The sequence below is a fragment of the Carcharodon carcharias genome, chromosome 1 (genome assembly GCF_017639515.1).
Source record: "Carcharodon carcharias isolate sCarCar2 chromosome 1, sCarCar2.pri, whole genome shotgun sequence".
Classification (NCBI taxonomy): domain Eukaryota; kingdom Metazoa; phylum Chordata; class Chondrichthyes; order Lamniformes; family Lamnidae; genus Carcharodon; species Carcharodon carcharias.
Genome location: NC_054467.1, coordinates 177,815,682 through 177,841,236, shown reverse-complemented (window position 1 = coordinate 177,841,236; position 25,555 = coordinate 177,815,682). Strand labels below are relative to the sequence as shown.

Genomic DNA, 25,555 nt, shown 5'->3' with positions numbered 1-25,555 from the left:
GTTACCCACCTCCTAACTCCCCAAAGCCTGTCCCACCATCAACAAGGCACAAGTCAGAAGCATGATGGAATACTCCCCACTTGCCCGGATGAGTGCAGCTCCCACAACACTCAAAAACCTTGATACCATCCAGGACAAAACAGCCCATTTCATTGGCAGCACATCCACAAACATTCACTCCCTCTACACCGATGCACAGTAGCAACAGGGTGTACTATTTACAAGATACACTTCAGGAATTCACAAAACTCCTTCGACAGCGCCTTCCAAACTCATGACCACTACCATCTAGAAGAAGCAGATGGATGTGAACACCGCCACCTAGAAGTTCCCCTCCAAGTCACTCACCATCCTGACTTGGAAATATATCACTGTTCCTTCACTGTCACTGGGTCAAAATCCTGGAACTCCCTCCCTAACAGCACTATGAGTGTACCCACAACACATGGACTTCAGGGGTTCAAGAAGGCAGCTCACAACTACCTTCACAAGGGCAACTAGGGATGGGAAATACGTGCTGGCCCAGCCAGCAAAGCCCACATCCCATGAATGAATAAAAAAAACTGTAAGCTCCAGAAGCCACCATTCATGTTATGTTGGAAAAGGAGGGGAGATGTGCATGGAACAGCCAGCAGCTGCTGCTTTTCTCTCAGAGCAGCGAACCACAAAGCCATCAGACCTGAGGTTGTCACCGTCTCGACTATCTGTTCCTTGCCTGGGATCTCATCTTCACTCGAGGCTCATTCTAAATTTGGGCCTCAGCCCTCAATTTTTGTCCAGAACATAATACCCAGAAATTTGATATATACTGCACCAATGTTACACCCAGAAAAGCGAGCAAAACCCCAGTGTCTTCAAATAACTTTTGCCAAAGTAATAGGGTGTCATATCACACTCACCATAAAAATTGAGTTTGGCAATTCTGCTTTAATCCAATAACAAACCAATTGCAGCTCTGGCAAATAATTACACATACAGAAATCCCAGTTAAAACTGTCCCCACGAACTAGCAATTTCTATCTCAGAATACTTATGAAATTAATCGATACCTCAGTTATTTTGTCTTTAGAATGTAAGTTTCCACTAATTATTTAGTAACATACTTAACTTGTAGGTGATAAAATTTTAATCTAGTTAATAACTCACCAAAGTTTAAAGTGGTGAAATTAACTTCAGAACTGTTTGTGCCTCCTTTCACTGTTGATGCCATGACACGTACTACATACAAAGTATTGCCTGTTAATGAATTCAGCTCGAGCTCTTGATACTTTGCATCAACAACAATACCTGGAAATTATACGGTAAGAATTAGAAACAATTTGTGAAACCCCCATCAAATAAAAACCAGAAGGATTGAAGAGATGCACACAATGTGTAAAGGCAGGTGAAGCCAGTGGGCAGAAAATGGTCATGAATGCAAGGGATGAAAAAACTTATTGCCCAAATTTTGCACAAAAATAACAAAAGTGAGGCACGTTAGGGTAGGGGCCTAACAGAATAAGCATCCTTTTTATTTACAAGGTTTATATTCCTGCAATGCCATTCAACCTCTCTGGCCCAGAAAGGGAATAATTCAAACTGTGGAGTGGAGTCTCAACCCGCATGTAATAAATTGTTAGTGGTGTAAATGTTTTGAATTTTAAGCGCTTTAATTTTTTTATTACTTTTCCTTTTTTTTTCTTAGTATGAATCCAATCTTAACATTCTTTCAGAACCTAATTTAACTCCAATTCAGCCCATTGACTTCACCATCATTCCTCTGTTTCTCTCTCAAACCTGAAAATCTCTCTTGCTAAAGGAGACAGACTGTTGGCCCTGTTCTTCACTAAATGCCTCATTAGCAGTTTGCACTTCCACTCAGAAGATTTTATAATGCAAATTGTTGGAAGGGTAAAGGGAAAATGGCTGACTAACAGAGCCTGTTCCACCAATTCTGGGCCAGTATTTCAATACACAGTTTGGAAATGCTGTTAACATGGCAGTTGGGGTGACAGTTATCACTTAGTAATATTTTATGGAAAAATTCTTAGCAGAGGTCATTTGCTGGTTGGACATCTAGAAACCTACTTTCTGCACAATTACTGAAGGGTAATAAGGGGTTTTACTCTGTAATAATTGTCAGGACACTTCACATTCAACATTATGGACTCTGTTCTCTTGAACAGATTGCATAATTGGTGTAGAGAGTCAGAGAACAACCATATATTTTTCCTGATGCTATTCTTTCATCTGAACTTCTCTTATGCACAGAGGGGACAGGTTTTTCCACCTCACTGTAATCAGTTAAGCATTACAGTGTTTGCTAAATCGATTAAAAAAATGAAATACAACTGGCTGAAGATAGAACTTGCAAGGGCTTTATTATTAAAATATTACCTCAAAAATATATTCAATCATTCACTGCTTTACTTAACTTGCCTGCAATCTCTCAATTTTCTTATGAAAATGTATCACTTTTGTACAATAACACAAAGTAATCCTGTGATATTTCAATGTGTATATGTCAAAGGAAGATTTTTTTTTAATGGGACAGCAAAGTAATAACTGCTATAGTAACTTAGAGGAAAGGCAAATAATTTCTTCTTACAAAGGCTGCCAGTGTTTTTACTTACAGAAAAAATTGTGTAGATGAGGGTAGTGCAGTTGATATAGTTTACATGGATTTCAGCAAAGCCTTTGACAAGGTCCCACATGGGAGACTTATAAAGAAGGCAAATGCACATGGGAAACAGGGTAATTTGATAAGATGGATTCAAAATTGGCTTAGCTGTAGGAGACAGAAGGTGATGACAGAAGGATGCTTTAGTGACTGGAAGCCAGTGTCCAGTGGTGTACTGGGTCCCCTATTATTTGTCATTTATATAAATGACACAGATGACTATGTGGGAGGGTAGGATTAGTAAGTATGCAGATGACACAAAGATTGGCTGGGTGGTTAACAGTGAGGGTGAGTGCCTTGGGATACAGGAAGATATAGTTGGGATGGTCAAATGGGCAGATAAGTAGCAGATGGAATTTAACCCTGAAAAGTGAGAGGTGATACACTTTGAATACTTCCTTGTCAAATTATTCCTTCCAATGAACGGCATGACACTAGGAAGTTCTGAGGAACAAAGGGACCTTGGCGTTTGTGTCCATAGATCTCTGAAGGTGGATGGGCATGTTAGTGGGGTGGTGAAAAAGGCATATGGGACACTTGTCTATCAATCGAGGCATAGATTACAAAAGTAGGGAGGTCATGTTGGAGTTGTATAGAACCCTGGTGAGGCCACAGCTGGAGTACTGTGTGCAGTTCTGGTCAACACGTTATAGGAAGGATGTGATTGCACTGGAGGGGATGCAGAGGAGATTCACCAGGATATTGTCTGGGATGACACATTTAAGTTATGAAGAGAGGTTGGATAGGCTTGGGCTGTTTTCGTTGGAGCAGAGAAGACTGAGGGGTGACCTGATCGAGGTGTACAAGATTATGAGGGGCATGGTCAGAGTGGGTAGGGAGCAGCTGTTCCTCTTAGTTGAAGGGTCAGTCACAAGGGGACATATGTTCAAGGTGAGGGGCAGGAGGTTTAGGGGGGGATATGAGGATAAACCTTTTTACCCAGAGGGCGACAACGGTCTGGGATGCACTGCCTGGGAGGGTGGTGGAGTTGGGTTGCCTCACATCCTTTAAAAAGCACTTCGATGAGCACTTGGCACGTCATAACATTCAAGGCTATGGGTCAAGAGCTGGTAAATGGGATTAGGTAGATAGGTCAGGTGTTTCTCACATGTCGGTGCAGACTCGATGGGTCGAAGGGCCTCTTCTGCACTGAGAGATTCTGTGAATTCTTTAAAACTTTCACACAGCTCTCTCGACAGTTCTGCAAAATTCCAGCTTAAAACAGTAAAACTGGGTTAACACTGGCCAACAATGTTGTTTTGGAATACCTCATTTTTAACACTGATCAGTATGCGTCAGACAAATTTTACAGCCTCATTGCAGAGGGGCAGGGCCAGAAAATGCAGCAAGCCATTCAAATGACCAATGACTTCAACGGGACTGGAAAATCCCGCTGGCTGGAGGGGCCATAAAATTTAGCCCGATGTTTTTTTGGTTGAAGCATATTAAAAAAAAGGCCATTAATTTGTTATAAGATTGACTGGCTGCTGATTAATTAAAGTGTTCCAGTTCATCACATCCTAGCCCAAGTCATTCCAATTGATCCATTTTACTATTTAGCTGCTGAAAATGTTATATAGAAATTCCATTAAGCAGTTTGTGAAATAGCTTTAAAAATTCTTATATTTGTTGCAATATCCTTTTCAAATTGCATTATTCTGTTGCACTAGCCTTGGCTTAGTGACAGTATTCTCGCCTCAGCCAAAGGAACCAAAGACCCACTCCAGGATTTCAACACAAGATTGACAATTCAGTAGGGCTGCACTAGCACTGGCAGAGGTGAGATGTTAACCTGAGTTCTGAGCGCTCAGATGGATATGACAATGTCCAATTGCACTACTTGAAGAAAAACAGAGGAATTCTCCTGATGTCCCGGCCAAAATTTATTCCTCAACCAATATCATTAAAACAAATTATGTGGTCAGTTGTCAAATTTTTGGTTGTGGGATCTTATCATGTGCCAACTAGCAGCTCTAATCCCAAAATAAACTGTAATGTGCACTTTTAAATGAAGATTAATTATCATTTACATTTTAATTACTTTAAATGCAGAACCTGATTTTATGAATACTTAAAAAAATACACATGTAGCACTTAAAACTGAATGCTGCAGGAAATATCAGAATATTTAATACAAGTAAAAGAATAGCAAATAACATTGCAATGGCAATCTGAAATAGCAATCTAGCCCATCCAGTTGGCAAATCTTCTTACAACATCACAATGTAGACATTTCACTTAAAGCAACATACTTGTTTCATTTGCATTTCCACTCTTGTAAAATATGGTGTAATTTGTGATGAAACCACGCTGTTCCTTTACAGGAATTTCATTCCACATCAATTCAACTTCATTTTTTCCCACATGTTTCAGATGAACTATTGGGCCATTTTCTGGACCTGCGAAACAGAACAATGCAACTTCTAACACCTCCTGCACAGTGCAAAATATTCAGGTTGTAAAAGTAATTCTACATTTTCAGATCTCTTGTATCTAACCACCTTTATTCCTATTATTTCACTAAATTTATTAATAATAATCAGCCACAGCTAATTTTGTGTTCATTAGGAAAAAATCAGCATTAGTATTAGCATACTTTGCTGCTTTAGGTATCAGGGTCATTCAGGCTGGATACAGCATGGAAAAAAAAACAAAACAAGAAGTTCTACAAACACCTTCCCCTGAAAACCTTAACTTCCAATCTTATCAAATTATTTAATTATCAGTGAATTTTCCTTTCTTATGCTGATTTAGTGTTATTGGCAAATTGACAGTTTTGTGCAATGAACTTGTACCTACCACAAACAGGGTTCAAACTTATTTCAATTAGGATGCCCTTTACTGACAAATGTAGTGAGATTGTTGGTCTAACAATCAGAAGAATTCTTACTGAGGAATTGAATTGTTACGTCCCAGAGAAGAAAGGACAATGTACTCTGTTCTATAGTCTTTTTCAATGTATATTAAGACAGGTTCATACAATGGACTGAATATGCAGGAGAATTAATCATTTAAACATTATGTTAATATATTCATGAATTAATATATTTAAGAATTAAGCCATTAGAAAATAATGCGTTCTGCATTTATTGTTAGTATAAGTAGTGTGTACATACGATCTTGCTGTAGATATGCCAGTTTTGACAACGGAGCTCCTGGGCGACCGCTGTACAGAGGGTAAGTAGTTATCCTATAGCGCTTGAATGGCATAACATTATCTGTAGAAGAAAGAAGTGAAATTAAACAGATATTACTTCAACTTCTATACAGCTATCCCTTGTTTAACACTCCTGATGTGTTTCTACAAAACCATGCCAAACAAAAATCACTTTCCTATAAGAATGCAAGAAAGAGCACACAGGTTATGTTCCTGACCTGTAATTTTTACTTTAAGAACCTATTGGCTGCCTTGAACCTAACTGGCCCAAAAATCGACTTACGAGCTTTTACTAATTGATAAACTTTACTAAACTTGCCTTCTGATTGTCACTTTCCCCCGCCAGCTTACCACTCACCAACCCTCCCTGCCTTTCCTGGTTGCCGCATCTCTCACCTGAAACTTCGCTGAGCAAAGGCTCGGGAAAGGGGCGGCAAGAGAGAAGAAGCGGTGGAGCAAGTGGGAAGGAGGGAGCTGTAGGTGGGTGGTGGGAAGCAGCGAGGAGAGTGGAGGAGGGAGGCGGTGAGCACGAGGGGGTCAGCGAGTGGGAGAAGCGATGAGCAGGTGAGGCAATGAAACTCCAGTTTAAAATGACTGAATGTGCTCAGTAAACTTGCTAAAATGAAAATGGTGGCAGCGCTTTGGGGAACTTTCCTAATTTACCATCTGTGTGATATCGGGTAAAACAATATTACAACGCGCTGTAAATGGGGAATACATGTATTACCAATTGGTTAGCTTATGTCAAATGAATCTGTGAAACTTGATACATTAATGCAGGCTACAATTTGACGAAATTAAGAAATGAAAGCATTCCCCCAAACCTCCCTCAACAAATCCAAAATCAGTTAGCCGTCCAAGTGATTTGTTGATTCATTACATTTATAAAAGGCAAAGTGAGTACCCTTCTAATACAGAGATAATTTCATAGAAGGAAAGGATAAATAATAGAGCCAATTCAAAATATTCTTAAGTAGCCCATAGGGTATTAGCTAATAAAAAATTGGCATCATCTGCTAGCATTTTTGGACAAGGAATGTTCTTGGGAACTCAATAGAGTGGAAAAACTTAACCAGATGTAAAGAAATAAAACATGTTGAAATAATTACAATTCACTGCTGGAATACTACTGAAGTAGATAAAAAATCCAGTATGGTCCCAACCAGGAATATTTATTGATGTTAAAATCCACAACCAGCAGGTGTGATTGGAAGTACTTTATGATTAAGTCTATACCTAAGGCCCATAGCTTATACTATATACTTACCAAATCTGTGAAATCCAATCAAAAGATGCATACTCTAAGAATGGCTATTTAGGATAAACTTAGCAAACACACTGTGCACAATTTTCAAATCATTTAAAATACTGGCTGGACAATTGTGCACCATTTGTACTTAAATTTCCAATAAGCACAAATGTTGAAAATCACTCCTATGTTCTAACACAGGGCCATGGAGCAAAGTAAAAATAAAATAAAGTAATCGGCAGGCAATCACATTGCACATTTGCCCTTTACATACGCTAAAGTGACAAAAACACACACCTTTTAAAAAAGCCTTGCTTTCAGTTTTTTGCACACGTTGCCAGTATAAAGGCCCAGGACATAAATCCTTGCTGGACTCTTCACACCACTCTATCACGTAGCTGCTCACTGCAGGAACAGGGGGCTTCCACTCCACCAGCAACTGATCATCTTGAGGGTAAGCACGGAGATTTTGTACAGGTGGCAGTGCTAAAACAGAATTAACACATTTTGCATTGAAAGGAATGTTTGCTGCCTAAAGTTGAAAGCTCATTCTGGATTATATTTCTAATGCAACTTTGGAACTCTTACTTTTATAAATCACATACTTCTGTTAGCCTGGTTTCAGTTGTAACACACAATTCGAAATCAGAAAGTTGTAGGTATAAGCTCCACTCCACAGTTTTGGGGCAGAATTTTATACTCCCCCTGCTGCCAGGTTTGAAGGCGGCAGAGGGAGGGGTTGGGGGGTTGCTTGTACAATGCAGTGTGTGACCTGCCCGTCTTGCCCTAGAATTTACCAGTTTTTCTGAAATTGACCCAAGGTTTTTCTTTCTTCCTTTATTCATTATTTGCAAGTTGTAAATAATGCTCAAACTGGAGGCACATCAAATATTGAACTGTGTTGAGTTTCAGGATTTTTTTTTACAATTTTTAAATAGAAAAGATTTTGGAATAATTAAGAGGAAAAACAAAATGCTGGAAATAGTCAACAGGTCTGGCAGCATTTGTGAAGAAAGAAAGAGTTAAGGTCTCAGGTTGAAGACATATCATCAGAACTGGAAAAAGTTAGAGAATGACAAGTTTTAAGCAAGTACAGAGGGAGAGAGTTGGGTGGGGAGCGGGGTGGGTGCGGGTGGTGGGACAAAAAGAAACAAAACATGGATTCAGAAGATGTGCAAATAGGAAAGGTGGAATCATCACTGTTTATATACAAAATAAAGCAAAAAACAAAATAAATACAAAGAAAAAAATGGGGGCAACAGTTATAATCTGAAGTTGTTTGCTAAGTCAGGAAAGCTATAAAGTGCCTGATTAAAAGATCGTGTTACTCAACATTACTGTTCCTTGAGCTTTCGTTGAACTTCATTGATGACAGAGAAGCCAATGTGGGAGTGGAGTAGAGTAGAAAATTAAAATAAAAACTGGAAATGCTGGAAAAATTCAGCAGGTCTGGGAAAATCTGTGGAGAGGGAAACAGAACCAACATTTCAAGTCTGTATGACTCTTCCTCAGTGCTGTTCAGAGAATTAAAATGACAAGTGACTGGAAGTTCAGGGTCAAGCTTGTGGACTGAATAGAGGTGTTCAGCAAAATGGTCACCCAACCTGTGTTTTGTCTCACCAATGTACAGGTGACTTGCAGGCGAGAAGGGAGAAAGTAAAGGCACCAGTGTTTGCATCTCATGTGCTTGCATAGAAAGGTGTTGTGGGATGGGGAGAGGTGATCTGGGGATGGTTGTGTGGTGGACTAGGGGATCGTGGAGGAACAGCCCTTCAGTATGCAAAAGAGAAGGGGAAGAGTAAAATGTGGGACGTCACACTGGAAGCTGTGGGAATGATCTGTTGAACGCAGAAGCTGGTGGGATGGAAGGTGAGGGCAAGGAATCTTATAGTGGTTCTGGGAGGGTGAGAACTGAGGTGCAGGCATCAGAATCAGTGGAGGATTCCTTGCTTGGGGAAAAAGGAAGACATATTCAAAGTGCTAGTTTGGAAGGTGGCATCTTCAGAGGCATGGTTATAAGGAAACCAAAGCTGCGACCTGAATGTCCAAGGGTATGTGACATTCAGGAAGGACAGGAAGCTGGGAAAAGGTGGTGGGGCTTCTCTGTTAATTAAAGAGGACAATAGTAGTTAGTGAGAGATAGCCTTAATTCTAAAGATCAGGACATAGAATCAGTTTACGTGGAACTAAGAAACAGCAAAGGTCAGAAAACATTGGTGGGAGTTGCTTATAGGTCACCAAACAGGAGTGATAATGTAAATCACAGTATAAATCAGGAAATTAGAGGTGCGTGTAAGGGTAATATGGTAATCATGGGGGAATCTCAATGTACATATAGACTGGGTAAAGCCAATTAGTACTAATATTGCGGAGGAAGACTTCTTGGAATTATGCAAGATGGTTTTCTAGAGCATTACAGTGAGGAAGCAACTAGGGAACAGGCTATTTTAGGTCTAGTATTGTGCAATGACAAGGGGATAATTAATAATTTTGTTGTAAAGGAGCCTTTAGGAAAGAGTGACCATAATATGTTTGAACTACATCATTTTCATGTATAATTCTATCAGAGTCTTGGGTCTTAAATCTAAACAAAATAAACTATGAAGGTATGAGGAGCAAATTGGCTATGGTGGATTGGGAAATTACATTCAAAAGTATGACAGTGGACAGGCAATGGCTAATATTTAAAGAACTAATATCTGGTTTATATCAAAAATACATTCCTTTAATGCACAAAAACCCAACAAGAAGTGTTCCAACTGTGGCTAATGAAAGAAATCAAGGATTGCATTAAGTCAAAAGTAGAGGTACATAAAATTGCCAAAAAAAATAGTAAGCCTGAGAATTGGGAGCATTTTAGAATTTGGTAAAGAAGGATCAAGAAAAGCATTAAGAAAGGAAAAACAGAATATGAGGGTAAACTAGTGAAAAACATAAAAATGGACTGTACAAGTTTGTGTAGGTATGTAAAAAAGAAAAGATTAGCAAAAACAAATATGGGTCCATTATAAGTGGTGTCAGGAGAATTTATAACAGGGAATAAGGAAATGGCGCAGAAACTAATCAAACACTTTGTGTCTGTGTTCATGGAGGAAAATACTACTCCCAGGAATAAAGGAGAATCAAGCAACTAGTGTAAATGAGGAGCTGCAAGATATTAATATTAGTTAAAAGAAAGTACAAGAGAAATTAATGGGACTTAGGTGGAGGAGGTGGGTTGTGTTACCACACTAGTAATCCAGAGACCAAAGATAATGCTCTGGGGACCACAGGTTTGAATCCCACCACGACAGACGGTGGAATTTGAATTCAATAAAAATCTGGAATTAAAAGTCTAATGAGGACCATGAAACCATTGCCGATTGTCAGAAAAATCAATCTGATTCACTGATGTCCTTCAGGGAAATGACGACGGCAAATTCAGCCCTATCAACACTGCAAAGTCCTCCTTACTAACATCTAGGGGGGGTGGTTTGTGCCAAAATTTGGAAAGCTGTCTCAGAGACTAGTCAAGCAACAGCCTGACAGTCATACTCAGAGCTCTGAGATGCAGAGGGATCTGGGTGTCTTAGTGCATGAATCGCAAAAGGCTAGTATGCTGTTACAGCAAGTAATTAGGAAGGCTAATAGAATGTTACCAGTTATTGCGAGGGGAATTGAATACAAAAGTAGGGAGGTTATACTTCAGTTATAAAGAGCACTAGTGAGGTCACGTCTGGAGTACTGTGACAGTATTGGTCACCTTATTTAAGGAAGGATGTAAATACATTGGAAGCAGCTCAGGAGGTTTACCAGACTAATAACTGGAATGGGCGAGTTGTATTATGAGGAAAAGTTGGGCAGGCTAGGCTTGTATCTGCTGGAGTTTAGAGGAATAAGGCCTGGATAGAGTGGACGTGGGGAAGGTGTTTCCATTAGTAGGAGAGACTAGGACCTGAGGGCACAGCCTCAGAGTAAAGGGAAGACCTTTTGGAACAGAGATGAGGAGGAACTTCTTTAGCCAGAGAGTGGTGAATCTATGGAATTCATTGCCACAGAAGGCTGTGGAGGCCAGGTCATTGAATGTATTTAAGACCAAGATAGATAGGTTCTTGATTGGTAAGGGGATCAAAGGTTACGGGGAGAAGGCAGGAGAATAGGGTTGAGAAACTTATCAGCCATGATTGAATGGCAGAGCAGACTCGATGGGCCGATTGGCCTAATTTCTGCTCCTATGTCTTATGGTCTTAAAGTAAGAGGCGACTTGATTAAAACATACAAGATCCTGAGGGGCAAGACAACGTGGATGCGGGGAGGATGTTTCCTCTTGTGGGCGAATCTAGAACCAGGGGTCACCCTTTAAAGATAAGGGGTCACCCATTTAAAACAGAGATGAGGCAAAGATTTTTCTCTCAAGAGGGTCGTGAGCCTTTGGAACTCTCTTCCTGAAAAGCAGAAGCAGAGTCTTTGAATATTTTTAAGGCAGAAGTGGATAGATTCTTAGTAAGCAAGGGAGTGATAGGTTATTGGGGTAGGCAGGATGCAGATTGAGATCACTCTCAGATCAGTCATGATCTTATTAAATGATGGACCAGGCATGAGGGGCCGAAAGGCCTACTCCTGCTCCTTGCTCGTGTACACACGTGAAATCATACCTTACAGATAATGTCATAGACACCACCATCCCTGGGTAAGTCCTGTCCCACTGGCAGGACAGACCCAGCAGAGGTGGTGGCACAGTGGTATACAGTCGGGAGGGAGTTGCCCTGGGAGTCCTCAACATTGACTCCGGACTCCATGAAGTCTCAGGCCTCAGGTCAAACATGGGCAAGAAAACCTCCTGTAACCACGTACATTCCCCCCACAGCTGATGAAACAGTTCTACTCCATGTTGAAAACTACTTGAAGGAAGCACTGAGGATGGCAAGGGCGCAGAATGTATTCTGGGTGGGGGACTTCAATGTCCATTGCCAAGAGTGGCTTGCTAGCATCAGGACAGATCAAGCTGGGCGAGTCCTAAATGACATAGCTGCTAGACTGGATCTGTGGCAAGTTGGGGGGAACCAAAAGGATAAAACATAATTGACATCATCCTCACCAGGCTGCATGCTGCAGATGCATCTGTCCATAACAATACTGGTAGGAGCAACCACCGCACAGTTCTTGTGGGGACAAAGTCCACGTTCACATTGAGGATACCCTCTGTCGTATTGTCTGGCACTACCACCGTGCTATGTGGGATAGATTTCAAACAGATCTAGCAACTTAAGACTGAGCAGGTGGTGGTTACCATTGACCAGAAGCTGAACTGGAGTAGCCATATAAACACTGTGGCTACAAGAACAGGTCAGAGGCTAGGAGTCCTATTTGTTTTATTCATTCATGGGATGTGAGCATCACTGGCTAGGCCAGCAGTTATTGCCCAACGCTAATTGACCTTATTCAGACATTGCTGAGGGTCTGGAGTTACACGGAGGCCAGACCAGGGAAGGATAGCAGATTTCTTTCCCAAAAGGACATTAGAATGGATTACATTAGTAATCCTGCGGCAAGTAACTCACCTCCTGGCTCCCCAAAGCCTGCCCACCATCTACAAAGCAGAAGTCAGGAGTGTGACGGAATACTCTCCACTTACCTGGATGAGTTCAGCTCCCACAACACTCAGGAAGCTTGACACCATCCAGGAATAAGGACCTCACTTGATTGGCAACCCTTCCACAAACATTCATTCCCTCCATCACCGATGCACAGTTGCAAAAGTGTGCACCAATTACTAGATGCACTGCAGGAATTCACCAAGGCTCCTTAGACAGCACCTTCCAAACCCATGACCACTACCATCTAGAACGCCAAGAGCAGCAGACACATTGGAACACCACCACCTTGAAGTACCCCTCCAAGCCACTCACCATCCTGACTTGGAAATATATCGCCATGGGGTCAAAATCCTGGAATTCCCTCCCTAACTGCACTAAGGATGTACCTACACCACATGGATTGCTGTGGTTCAAGCTCACCACCACCTTCTCAAGGGCAATTAGTGATGGGCAATAAATGCTGGCCTAGCCACCTCCCATAAATGAATAAACAAAAACTTAAAGTAGACAAATCCCTGGACCTGATGATATACATCTCAGAGTGTTGAAAGAGGTGATTGTCGAGTTAGTAGATGCATTGGTGGTATTCTTTCAAAATTCTACAGACTCTGGAATAATCCTGCAGATTGGAAGGTGGCAAATGTAATTCCACTATACAAGAAAGGAGGGAAGAGAGAAAACAGGCAACTACAGACTTGTTAGGCATCAATGGTAGGGAAAATGCTGGAATCTATTTTCAAGAATATGGTAACAGGACACTTAGAAATAATGGTAGGATTCAGCAGAGTCAACTTGGATTTTTGATCTCCTTACCCAAGAAAAGATATACCTGCCATAGAGGGCACACAACAAAGGTTCACCAAACTCATTCCTTGGATGGAAGGATTGTCCAATGAAGAAAGATTAATAGACTGGGTCTTTATTCTCTGGAGTTTAGAAGAATGAAAGGTGGTCTCATTCAAACATACAAAATTCTTACAGGGCTCAACAGAGTAGCTGTTTTTTTTTGGGGGGAGTCCTAAAACCAGGGGGCAAAGTCTCAGAATAAGAGACAGGCCATTTAGGACTGAGATGAGGAGGAATTTCTTCACTCAGGAGGGCGGTGAATCTTTGGAATTCTCTGCCCCAGGGGGCTGTGGAGGCTCAGTTGTTGAGCAGGTTCAAGACGAAGATCGATAGGTTTCTATATATTAAAAACATCAAGGGATACTGGGATAGTGCAGGAAAATAGTGTTCAAGTAGATCAGCCATGAGCTCACTGAATGGCAGAGAAGGCTTGAAGGACTGAATGGTCTACTCCCTCTCCTAATTCTTACGCAAGGTTCACTTGATTCATCCTTGGGATGAAGGGCTTATCTTATGAACAAGTTGGGCCTATACTTACTGGAGTTTAGAAGAATGAGAGGTGATTTTATTGAACCATACAAGATCCTGAGGGGGGGCTTGTTAGGGTGGATACCTAGAACTAAGGACAGAGTTTAAAAATAAGAGGTTTCCCTTTTAAGATGGAGATCAGGAGAATATTTTTCTGAGGGTTGTTAGTCTGTGGAATTCTCTTCCCCAAAAAGCAGTGGAGGCTAGGTCATTGCATTTATTCAAGGCTGAGTTAGATAGATTTTTGATAGAAAAACGAGTCAAGGGTTAATGGGGGCAGATGGCAAAATGGGGTTGAGACCACAACCTGATCAGCCATGATCCTATCAAATGGCAGGGGAAGCTCAAAGGGCCGAAAGGCCTCCTGCTCCCCTGTCCTATGTTCCTATGAAGCTGCTCAAGGCTGATCTTAAATCTCACTTGTCTTTATCACAGAATTTCCTTTTTGATCATGCCCCTCCCTCCCTCCTTGCCTTTGTATTTAATACCTGTTACGGAACTTTTTCTCGTTCTGACCAAAGGTCATCATCTTGAAATGTTAATTCTGTTTCTCTCTTCACAGATGCTGCCAGACCTGAGTATTTCCAGCATTTTATGTTTTATGGTTCCAACTTGGACCGCTCCCTGTGACCTCTTCCCAGCTCTAGATCTTCCCGATGAGAAATGCCAGTGTGACCTAGTTCTGTCAATTTGTCTGCTTCCTACACTCACTTGAACTCTCTCTGAATTTGCAGTACTGTGTGTTCTCAGAGTCCTTAACAGAGTCCTTAACAGAGTCCATTTTGGTAGGAACCTTGACAGTGTGATCAAACCTACTGACAACGATGGCGCAGCTGTTGGGCAAAGTGACCATTACTTTCTTGGCTGAACACCAACTCTCTGACATCTCCTCCCCTGGACCATGACCCCGTCACCTAATATCATAGTGCAAAAGTAGATGATTCAGCCTTATGGTCTGTGCTAGCTCTAAGAGCCACTCAAGTTAATTCCACTCCACTGCCTTTTCTCTGAGCCCTCCAATTTTTTTATCTTCAGATAATTATCCAATTTCCTTTTGAAAGGCACAATTGAATCTGTTTCCACCACTCACAGGAAATGCATTCCAGATCCTAACAACTTTGTTGCTTTTAAAAATTTTTCCTCATCTCTCTTCTGATTCTTTTATGAATCACCTTAAATTAGTTTCCACTGGTTCTTAACCTTTAGCAAACGGGTGCCATTTCTCCCTATCTACTCTGCTCAGATCCCAATCTCCTCTCACCATTCTCTTCTCTATGGTGAAAGTCTCAATCTATCCACGTGACTGAAGTCTCTCATACCACAAACTATTACAACCAAGACAATCACTGACCTCATCTCCTTTGGAGATTTTCCTTTCATGGCTTCCAACCTCATACCCCCCCAATCTCTTGCAACTTGATTCTGTCTCTTTCCCAAGATTCACAAACAGGGCTGCCTGGTAGATCCATTGGTTCAGCCTGTTCTTGCCTTACTAAACTGATATTTTCCTATCGCCCCAGTCTCTTCCCGACTACATCTGAATTCTTCTAGCATCTTCTGCCTCTAACAGTTTCCTAGCCCTGTCTTCTTTTCACAATGGATGTCCAATCCCTGTACACATCCAACCTTCACCTGGTCGATCTGAGAGCTCCCCTTTATTTCCTTGAATGGAGATCCAACAAGTCCCCATCGTCTGCCTGGTTGAACGTGATCTCACATTGAACAACTTTTCCTTTAACTCCATTCGCTTCCTCCAAGTAAAAAATGTTGCGATGGGAACCTGTCTTAGCTATGCCTGCCTTTCCTGAACTGCTGGGATAATGGATGTGAACTCCCATGAACGCGAGAGGTTTGAATGTAAAAAAGGCATAGATCTTGGAATTTGACTTGTTTGCCCCCAGTATTAAGGAACAACATTTCATAACGCTTGAATGTCTTGGAAGATTTTGCAGGTACTGATTAGTATTACTCAGGGAATTTAGTGGGTTTAGTAAACTTCACTGCAGAACAAACATGTAGAGGGAATGGGTTTGAAAGACTGAATGGCCTATTTTCACATACCACTTTCTATTATCATAAAACTTAGCTTACCTGACTTCCTTGCTGCCGGCAGTATTAAAATTTCATTAGGAGAGTCACCAGCTGAATTGCTGGCATTAAGTCTGATTTCATATTCCTCATTTGAAAGAGTAATACTGTATTCTAGCTTTTCAGTTTCAATCCTTTCGATTTTCATAGACCTCTTTTCCGTAATTGTTATTTGGTACTTCAAGATAATTCCATTTGCATCTGACTTAGCTAGTTCCTGTAATTTTAAAATGGTTAAATTGATTTACTGAAGTTCAGGTAGAATTTGAGGTTATTGCAGGCTGATTTTCACTACAGACATTTGTGCAAAGTGCACAAACAATGAATAGCATCCTTAGCACTATTCGGCTGCCAGTGTGAAACATGCACCGAGAAAAACTCATTGCTGCTGGGGGGGGAGAGAAAGAAGGCAGGCACCAACAAAAGTGAGGGTGCAGGTGGGCACCTCTAGCAAGCTCCCTGAAGGCAGACAGCTGCAGACCTACACAAATTAAATGAGGAAAAAAATGCAGCAAACTGTGTTTATACAGCACATGTAAGGACCTGACAGCAGAATTCAAAAAACATCAGTCCACAGATGCCATTTTCAGCTTTCTCAGCCCTGTCGAAAGTTAATGGACTTTTGGCTGGCCCGCTGCATCCCCCTGCGGCGGGTCCCACCACGGCAGGGCCAGAAAATCCTGGCCTGAGTCTTGGATGCTAATCCTGGCACAACACCACCAGGTTTAGTATCATCCTTTATTTGATTCCAGCCCACTACAGAACTTTAGTGTTGTTGTAGAGTCATTACACCACAGGAGGCCTTCTGCCCATCGTGTCCATGCCAGCTCTCCGTAGAGTAATTCAATCAGTCCCATCCTTCTACTCTAACCCTAAAGTCCTACAAATTTATTTCTCACAAGTGCCCATCAAATTTACTTTTCAAACCAATCATCTCTGTTTTCATCACCTTGGTAGACAGCAAGTTGCAGGCCATTACCACTCGCTGTATAAAAAAAAAGTTCTTCCTCACATCCTCGGTGCACCTACTGCCCAAAATCTCAATTCTGTGCCCCCTAGTCCATGTACCACCAGCTATAGGGGAGAGATTTTCTTTGTATACCCTTTCTTGCAAGCCTAACAACATAAGAAATAGGAGAAGATGACCACATGGTCACTTGAGCCTGCTCCATCATTTAGTATGATCATGGCTGATCTCTATCAAATCTCCCCTCAACCTCTTTTGTTTCAAGGGGAATAACCCCAAATTATACGACCTAAACTTGTAGCTAAAATCCCTGAACTATGGAACCATTCTGGTATTTATCCTCTGTATGCTCTCATGAATCCTCATCTTTCCTCAAGTGTGTTGACCAGAACTGGATGCAATGCTCTGGTTGTGGCCTAACCAGAGCTTTATCTAGGTTCAGCATAATTTCCCTTTTGTACTCAATACCACTATTTATGAAGCCCAATATCCCAAGTGCTTTGCGAACTGCTTTCTCAATAAATCTTGCCACCAGGTTCATTTGTCCTTGTACACACTTTAGAACAGTGCCATTAAGCCTTTAATGTCCCTCTCTCTCCCTTCTGCCAAAATGCATCACCTCACACTTCTGTTTTCAGTTCCATCTGCCAGTTGTCTACCCATTCTACTAAGCTATGACTTATTGCAGGGTGATTGCTATCTTCCTCAATGACAACCACACCTCTAAGTTTGGTATCATTGGCAAATTTTACTCTGTATTCCAATATCCAAGTCATTTGGATATATCAAAAAAAAAACACAATGGTCTTAGCACTGAACCTTGGGGAACACCACTGTCTACCATCCTGTAGTGTGAGATGATGCATTTTGGCAGAAGGGAGAGAGAGAGGGGCAATAATAAGCATCTGGGATACTGGGCTTCATAAATCGAGGTATTGAGTACAAAAGGGAAATTATGCTGAACCTGGATAAAGCTCTGATTAGGCCACAACTAGAGTATTGCATCCAGTTCTGGTAAAACTGTTAAAAGGAGTTGCAGTTTATTTAGTAACAGGCTGAAAGAGAGGAGGTAGTTATTTGTTCCTTCACAGAAAATTCTCAAACCCCAGCACAAATTCCAATCCATTTCAAAGGTTACATCAAAACTAATGCTTAATGCTAGTGCAAAATTGTTGCTTCCACATCCCAAAGATTATGCAATGTTCATTGTTATGTTTTTCCACTCAGTGGCATCCAAGATGAGCACTATATAATTCACTCATTGATTGACTATAAATAAAGTGTCTGACGGCTGGAATCTAATTACATAGCAATTCATGTTTTGTATCATTGGTATATGTGCTGTAAAAACATTAGCCAACCTTAAAAAGTAGCTTTCAATCAAAAGGCCAGCCATTAACACATTGTACACACAGATACACACTTAATATTTAAATATTAACAATGTACTCCTGCATCTTAAGTTATCTTGGGTGTATTATTTTAACAAGTTTGGACAGGCAATATAAAGCAATAATTCCCCCAATTATTCTGTAAATTAATATGACAACATCTTCTGAGACTTAGTTTTAGAATATCGATTAGACTCCTCGATTCCCAACTAACTGGCCATAACTTCAATTCCATGACTATTTGTCACATAAACTGAGTTCTGCACATTCTTCATTGAATTATGAAGTAGATCAGAATGGCCCAGCCTTGCAGCGCCATTTATCCACTCTCCAAAAAGGAATAAAAACACTGGACAATTTAGCAATTGATCTTCCCAATTTATAAATGAGACATAGACTTTTACACAGGTAAAGCATCAGCCAACGCATTTTAAAATTACTATTTCCTCTGTGTTTGTCACTAGGTGCTTGTAGATTGGAGATGCCTGTGCTAGGGAAATTTTCATTATGTAAACAAAGTTACCTTCCACATGATACGTATCCTTCTCTTTGAAGATTCTAGGTTTTCAACTGTTCTCCAAATGGGTGGACCTCGCAATGGATCTAGTGATAAAATGGTAGAGGTAAAAGCATTGGTTTAATTAAAACAAAACAATTTATGCATTAATTCGACTCAGTATTTATATCACAAATGCCTATTTCGAGCACATGGTTTCATGCCAACAGTTATTTTGGGTGGCTGGTCGGCATTTGCTGAAAAAATTACTAACTCTTCGGTACTGCTCCTCAATCTTTCCTGGCTCTTCCACCCTTAATCAAGTCTAACTGTTAATGTAATAAAAACAGAAAATGCTGGAAATATTCAGCAGGCCAAGCAGCATCTGTGGAGAGAAACACAGTTTGCACTTTAGGTCAGTGACCTTTCATCAAAACTTCTAATAAAAGGTCATCAAGCCGAAATGTTAATGTCGTTTCTCTCCACAGATGCTGCCTGACTTGTTGAGTATTTCCAGTATCTTCTGTTTTATTTCAGATTTCAGGGCGTCTGCAGTATTTTCCTTTTGTATTAGTTGTCAACTATTAAGCATCTGGACTAGGCCCCTTCCGTCTCAACACAGGTAATTCCAGTGAAACTGCCATTGTACATTTGTTTATCTTCTTAAAATAAGTGCTCAGTAGATTAAATTTACAAACATTGCTTCCAATAAAGGTACATGATTAATCCAGTAAAACAATAGCCAGACAAAATTTTGCTATTAGTTTCTCAAGCATCTAATCGAAAGTTTACCTAGATTTTAATGCAAGGCATGGGGAGTAGGGGCTCACCAATAAAAATGCTCAAGGAAGCCCTAATCTGGGGCAAAGTTGTTTGAAAATATCCTAAAATCTGCTTTAAGTTGTCCATGTGTAGGTCATTAAAATATCATGAAATGGTACAGAAAATAATCAAACATTAATTGGATATGGAGGTTTGTATCTAGAGTACAAAGGGGTAGAAGTATAACTACAAAGCACCAGTTAGACTACATTTAGAGCTCTATATTCAGTTCTGGGCACTACACCCTGGAGGAAGGGTATACTGGCCTTGGACGGTATGCAGCATAGACTTACCAGAATAATTTCTCGATTCCAAGGGTTACGGTGTGAGGAGAGGTTACACAAGCCAGGGTTGTAGTCTCCAAAAATTAGAAGATTCAGGGTGATTTGACTGACATTTTCAACATATTAAAGGGAACTGATAGAGTAGATGGAAACTATTTCCACTAGTTGAGGAGTCAACAACTATGGGACCTTTCGTATGTGAAGCTAGGAAACACTTTTACATACTGAAGGCGGAGGATGTTTGGAACTCTCTTCCGCAAAGATCAATTGATGCTAGGTCAATTGTTAATTCAAAACTGAGACTGATGTGATTTTTATTAATCAATGGTATAAAGGATATGGGCAAAAGTAGGTACATGGAGTTAGGCCGCAGGTCAGCCATGATCTCACTAAATGGCGGAACAGGCTCAGGGGACTACACCTGTATCCATTCCCAAAATGGAGAAATACAGACAATGCTATCTGGAAACTAACTGACATCAATTGCACCTTGTTTTAATGATATAGTCCTAGCAGTTCTCTTTTAAAGTTTGTTCATGGAATATTGGTGTTATCAGCAAGGCAATAATGTATTGTCCATCTCTAAATGCTCGAAATGGTAGTGGTGAGCTGCCTTCTTGAATCATGGCAGTTGGCTTGGTATACCACAGTGGAGTTGGGGAGGGAGTTCCAGCATTTTGACCTAGAGACAGTGAAGGAACACAATACATTTCCAAGTCAGGATGTGTGTGACTTGGAGGGGAACTTGCAGGTGGTGGTCTTTCCATGCGCCTGCTGCCCTTGACCTTTTAGGTGACAGAGGTTGTGAATTTGAAAGATGTTGTCGAAGGGGCCTCGAGTTTCTGCAGTACATCATGTATATGATATACGCTGCAGCCACTGTACACTGGTAATGGAGGAAATGAATGTTTAAGGTGATGGTTGCAGTAGCATCAGAAGTGTCATCATTCAAAATTAAGTGAATTTAAGTGAACTCCTTAAGCAGATTTCAATTTAATTTAACATATCTACATTCAACAGAATTCAAGTTTCTTTAATCTACATACTGGCTTCAAGAGTTTTGCCAATTTTCTCCAAACTCCAGTCACTCCAGTATCCTGTCTCGTCATTTCTTTTACAGCGAATTGCGAAGGCATAGTCAGTGAAAGGTTTCAAGTTTTGAACCAAGAAAGACGCCCGATGGGATTTTGTATCCTCAGGAGGAACCTGTCAATAAAGCAACAGCATAGGTTAATAACTATAGAGCATAATGAAGTTAACATTAATAAATTAATTGTTGGCATAAGATAAGCCATCTACCACTACATTTTATAAATAGCTAATGATTTCTCAGTGTCACAGATATAATTGAATAAATTTAGGTACAAAACAGCTGTGAGCACTGAGATAGTTTACTTAGCATTGACAAAAGATCAAACTTAGGGTCACCTTGATCTCAACGACACAATGCTACACTACTTAAAAGTACTGCAATGGCTAATGGCAGGGAATAGGCATCTGCTGTGATTAAGTTGGTTGACATAAGCAGATGTGTTATTAAACATTATGATTGGAACTAAAGTTATTATTTGAGTTTATTTCATTCCATATTATGGGGAAATATTGAAAGAATTATGAGGAAATAATTGAAAATTAAATTCCTGGAAGGTTAAAAAATATCTGGAAACTATTTCTTGTAATTAGGAATTATTCTTCATACAGCAAAATGGAAATCCAAGTTTATGCAATGACAAAATCTGTTATTGAATGCTTTCACCTATTCTTTAAAGTTCATTAGAGTACGTTTGACAATCTGTTCTTTATATATACAACGAATATTCTGCTTCTTTACCTGCATCCACTCCTGACTATCAACAATTCTATATCGTAGATTGTATTTGAGTTGATATGTATATGGTACAGATGGGTTTTCCCATTTCACAGCCAAGACTGTGCTTATTTCTATCACATGTTGCACTGAAGTTATCTTTGGAGGATCAGGCTTTACTGAAACACAAGAGAAACTAATTTAACATGGATGGTTAACCATAAGACCAGATTTGGTGACAGACTGCAAGCTTAAAAAAAGGGGGAAAAAAAACAAGTATTATGACACTATGCATCCTAATTCCAGTTTTTGTGTGATCCTACAACATATATGCAAGCAGGTTAATTGTCAACTCTTCAAATTCTGTGTAACACTGATGTTGGAAAGAACAAGTAAAAACATTGGTTGGCTGAAAACGTTTACAATAACAGTTACCAAAATTCTCAATGGCACGTCAAACTGAAATAACAGGTGGATGGGGCTGAGGGAAGGCGGCAAAAAGTACCATCAATGTAGAAGGTCTTAAGAGAGATTCTGAAGACGCAGTAAGATGTAGAAAGAGGGAGGGAGTTCCATGGTGTAGAGAAAAATGGCTTAAAGCCCAGTCATTGATTGTGGGGAAGGCGGCGCAGGGGTGCATGGAGGGTGGGATGTTGGGGGAAGGAAAGAGGATAGAATAAAGAGCTGGAAGAACAAGATAAATTCCATCAAAGGGCAAATGTAAGCTAGCATTAATCCAACATGATGCATGCATCTAAACATTTTAGGAGTTTTGTTAAAATAAAACTGTTCTGCAAATTTCCAACTTTAGCAAAATAAACGACAGTAGCTCGATACATCATATTATGTATGGCTACTTCCATATTAAATGTTCTAGCTAAAAGGCCTGCAGAACTTCATCCTTTCAACATTATTGCTGTATGGTGATAAACTTTTCCTGCTGTTTGAGAGCGGGAAGGGAGACGGTTCCCAGTTTCTAAGGAAGCTAAAACTGGAACTGAAAACCAAAACTTAGAGAGACTAAAACTGCTTGAGGCTACACAAATTGATGCAGGGCCATGCAAGCTCAGTAGTAGCAGTTGAGGAGTCCAGTGGTGCCTTACTGAGCTGAAGACAGATGTTAAATCCAGAAATTGAGAATAAGCAAATACTTATTTGCTGTTTCTGTTACTTGAAGACAACATTGGTGAATCTACGTCATCCAGAACCTCTCAATTAGATTTGAGAAGGTTCTGCAGATGTGTGCCATTTTTGATAAAGAGCGCGTTCCTGGAACACAGGTTGGGTGTGCGCTACTGTTTACTGGAGATCAGTTTAGCTCCTAGGAGAGGAGCTGAAATTTTTTGTAAGGAAGACAGGGTTTTGAAGGACATTGTGACTGAGTTTGATGACCTAAGTACTGAGTAGACTGCTGAATCAATTCTTAAGATCTGTCTTAGTTATATCTGTAATTTAATGTGTAATCTATAGTTAACAATCAACCACAATTCATATTTAACTTCTGTTGATTTTGGTGTTAGAATATGGAGGTTATCTAAGATAGTACTTGGTGTTTGCTTGGTTTGACTCTTGTATTTTGAAAATTCTTCTGCTTTAAACGTTGGAGTCTTATGACTTTATTCTTTTGGTAAATAACTGGGATTTCCGGTTTCCTCTTTTAAAAAAAAAGGTCTATACTGAGATCGTAACAATGATGGGTCCTGGAAAACTTAACATCCAGCTGAGCCTGCATAACTAGCCAATTCTAGGAAAAATAATTGTTGGTGTTCCAATTAAACAGCATAAAAGGAATCAAAAATAGTAAAGATACACAAAAATAGTATATTTAATATAGTTAACTGGCCCAATGACACTTGAAGTTGCCAGCACATATACTAAAAAATGGTAAAATATGCTAAATACATCAAGGTTAAAGCGTCACCAACTTTTCCATTAATCTTTTACACATCATTTAAGTTTTTAGACTTAAATCTATACATCTGAGTGTGAACAGATGTCATAAAAATAGGGAAGCAGCAGAAAACTTGCAAATGTTGGAAATCTGAAATTGAAACAGAAAATACTGGACATCTTCAGCAGGCTAAACAAACAGCCGTGGAGGGAACAAAGGAGTTAATGCTTGGGAAAGGGACCTGTCTAAACCTGTTTGGAAACATTTATGGATAATAAGCTACTTTTTGACAAATGATAGCCAAGGAGTGACTTTAGTTTCAACACTGGAAATATTGTTTTTGAGTTAATCTCTATTGCTCATAAGGTTTTTCCCATAATACATTGATGCATACTTACTAACATCAACTGGATCCAGATATAGTGGATCAGATTTTGCACGGCCCAAGTCATTAAGTACCTCCACCCAGATTTCATTGCGAACAAAATAAGAAATATTTGGGTAGAAAATGGTGTACGAGTCGTTCATGTTATTTGGCAGCTGATATGACTTCAACTTGTCAGGTGCAATTCTGAAAAGCAAAAATTAGGATGTTTCAACACTTAATATTTTATATAAAAAATATAGTAAGATCAATTAGGCTTACTGCAAGTGTCTATTTATTCAACAATGCTGTTTGAACAATGTGCCCCCTAAACATACATAATTCAAACCTACCTGCAGGAATATCACTGACTACATTCATATTTTTGATGGGGCAAAGGATATTGTTCAGATTTCATTCTTTTAAATGCTTCCCTTTAACAACAACAACAACTTGCATATAAATAGTATCTTTAATGTAGTTAATTGGCCCAAGGCACAACACAGGAACATTCACCAGCATTATCTGAACCAATCCATATAAGATATTAGGACAGATGTCAAAACCTTGCTCAAACAGCTAGGTTTTAAGGAGGGTCTTAAAAGAGGGGAGAGTGTCAGTTAAGGAGGGAATTCTAGAGTTCAGGACCTAAACAGCTGAAAGAGCAGTCGTTAACTGTGGAGCAATTAAAACAGGATGTGCAACAGCCCAGAATTAAAGGAGGTCTTGAAGATCTGTAAGACTGGAGACGGTTAGAGAGATAGCGAAGGGCAAAGTCATGAAATAACTTTATAACAAGGATGAAAGTTTTAAAGTTGAGGCATTGCCAGTCCAGGAGCCAGTGTAGGTCAGCAAAAATGGGACTGATTGATGAACAGCACCAGTTGTGAGTTAGGATATGGGCAAAGTTTTAGATGACGTCACATTTATGGAGAGTGGAAGATGGAAGGCAAGCCTAGAGATCATGGGAATAGTTGAGCATCGGGATAACAAAAATACGGATGAGGTTCCAGCAGCAGATGAGCTGAGCCATGGGCACAGTTGGGCAATGTTATGGAGGTCAAAGTAGGCAATGGTGTGGATATGTGGTTGGAAGCTCACCTTGGGGTCAAATATGACACCAAAGTTGCGAACAGTCTGATTCAGCCTCAGATAGTTGCTAGGAAGAGAGATGGCGTCTCTGTGGTTAGGGAACCATGTTCCTTCATGGTAGACTTTTTTTTGTTGGAGTACATATGAAGCTTTAAAGGGCAGCAGTGATTTATGCAATTAAGAGCTAAAAGATCATCGATTCCAGTTGGATGTCAGTGTACTCATTGGAGTTTAGAAGAATGAGAGGTTGTTTCCCCTTGTGGGAGCGTCTAGGACTAGAGGGCATAATCTCACAGTAAGGGGTCGCCCAATTAAAATGGAAACAAGGAGGAATTTCT

General features: G+C 40.2%; 1 protein-coding gene across 12 annotated transcripts in view; it reads right to left on the bottom strand.

Moving 5' to 3' along the window:
* The window catches only part of il6st (interleukin 6 cytokine family signal transduce), an 85,321-nt gene that overhangs the window by 10,269 nt on the left and 49,497 nt on the right, over nucleotides 1-25,555 (bottom strand). For 11 of the 12 annotated variants that reach the window (XM_041199682.1, XM_041199697.1, XM_041199691.1 and 8 more), the window contains 9 exons: nucleotides 24,160-24,332; nucleotides 21,895-22,049; nucleotides 21,110-21,269; nucleotides 18,985-19,064; nucleotides 16,107-16,320; nucleotides 7,363-7,551; nucleotides 5,776-5,877; nucleotides 4,912-5,058; nucleotides 1,147-1,287 (listed from right to left, as the gene is read on the bottom strand). In XM_041199682.1, coding sequence (XP_041055616.1) covers nucleotides 1,147-1,287; nucleotides 4,912-5,058; nucleotides 5,776-5,877; nucleotides 7,363-7,551; nucleotides 16,107-16,320; nucleotides 18,985-19,064; nucleotides 21,110-21,269; nucleotides 21,895-22,049; nucleotides 24,160-24,332 — 1,361 coding nt within the window. The remainder of the gene's footprint in view (nucleotides 1-1,146; nucleotides 1,288-4,911; nucleotides 5,059-5,775; nucleotides 5,878-7,362; nucleotides 7,552-16,106; nucleotides 16,321-18,984; nucleotides 19,065-21,109; nucleotides 21,270-21,894; nucleotides 22,050-24,159; nucleotides 24,333-25,555) is intronic. The other variant, XM_041199729.1, reaches the window with a different exon arrangement.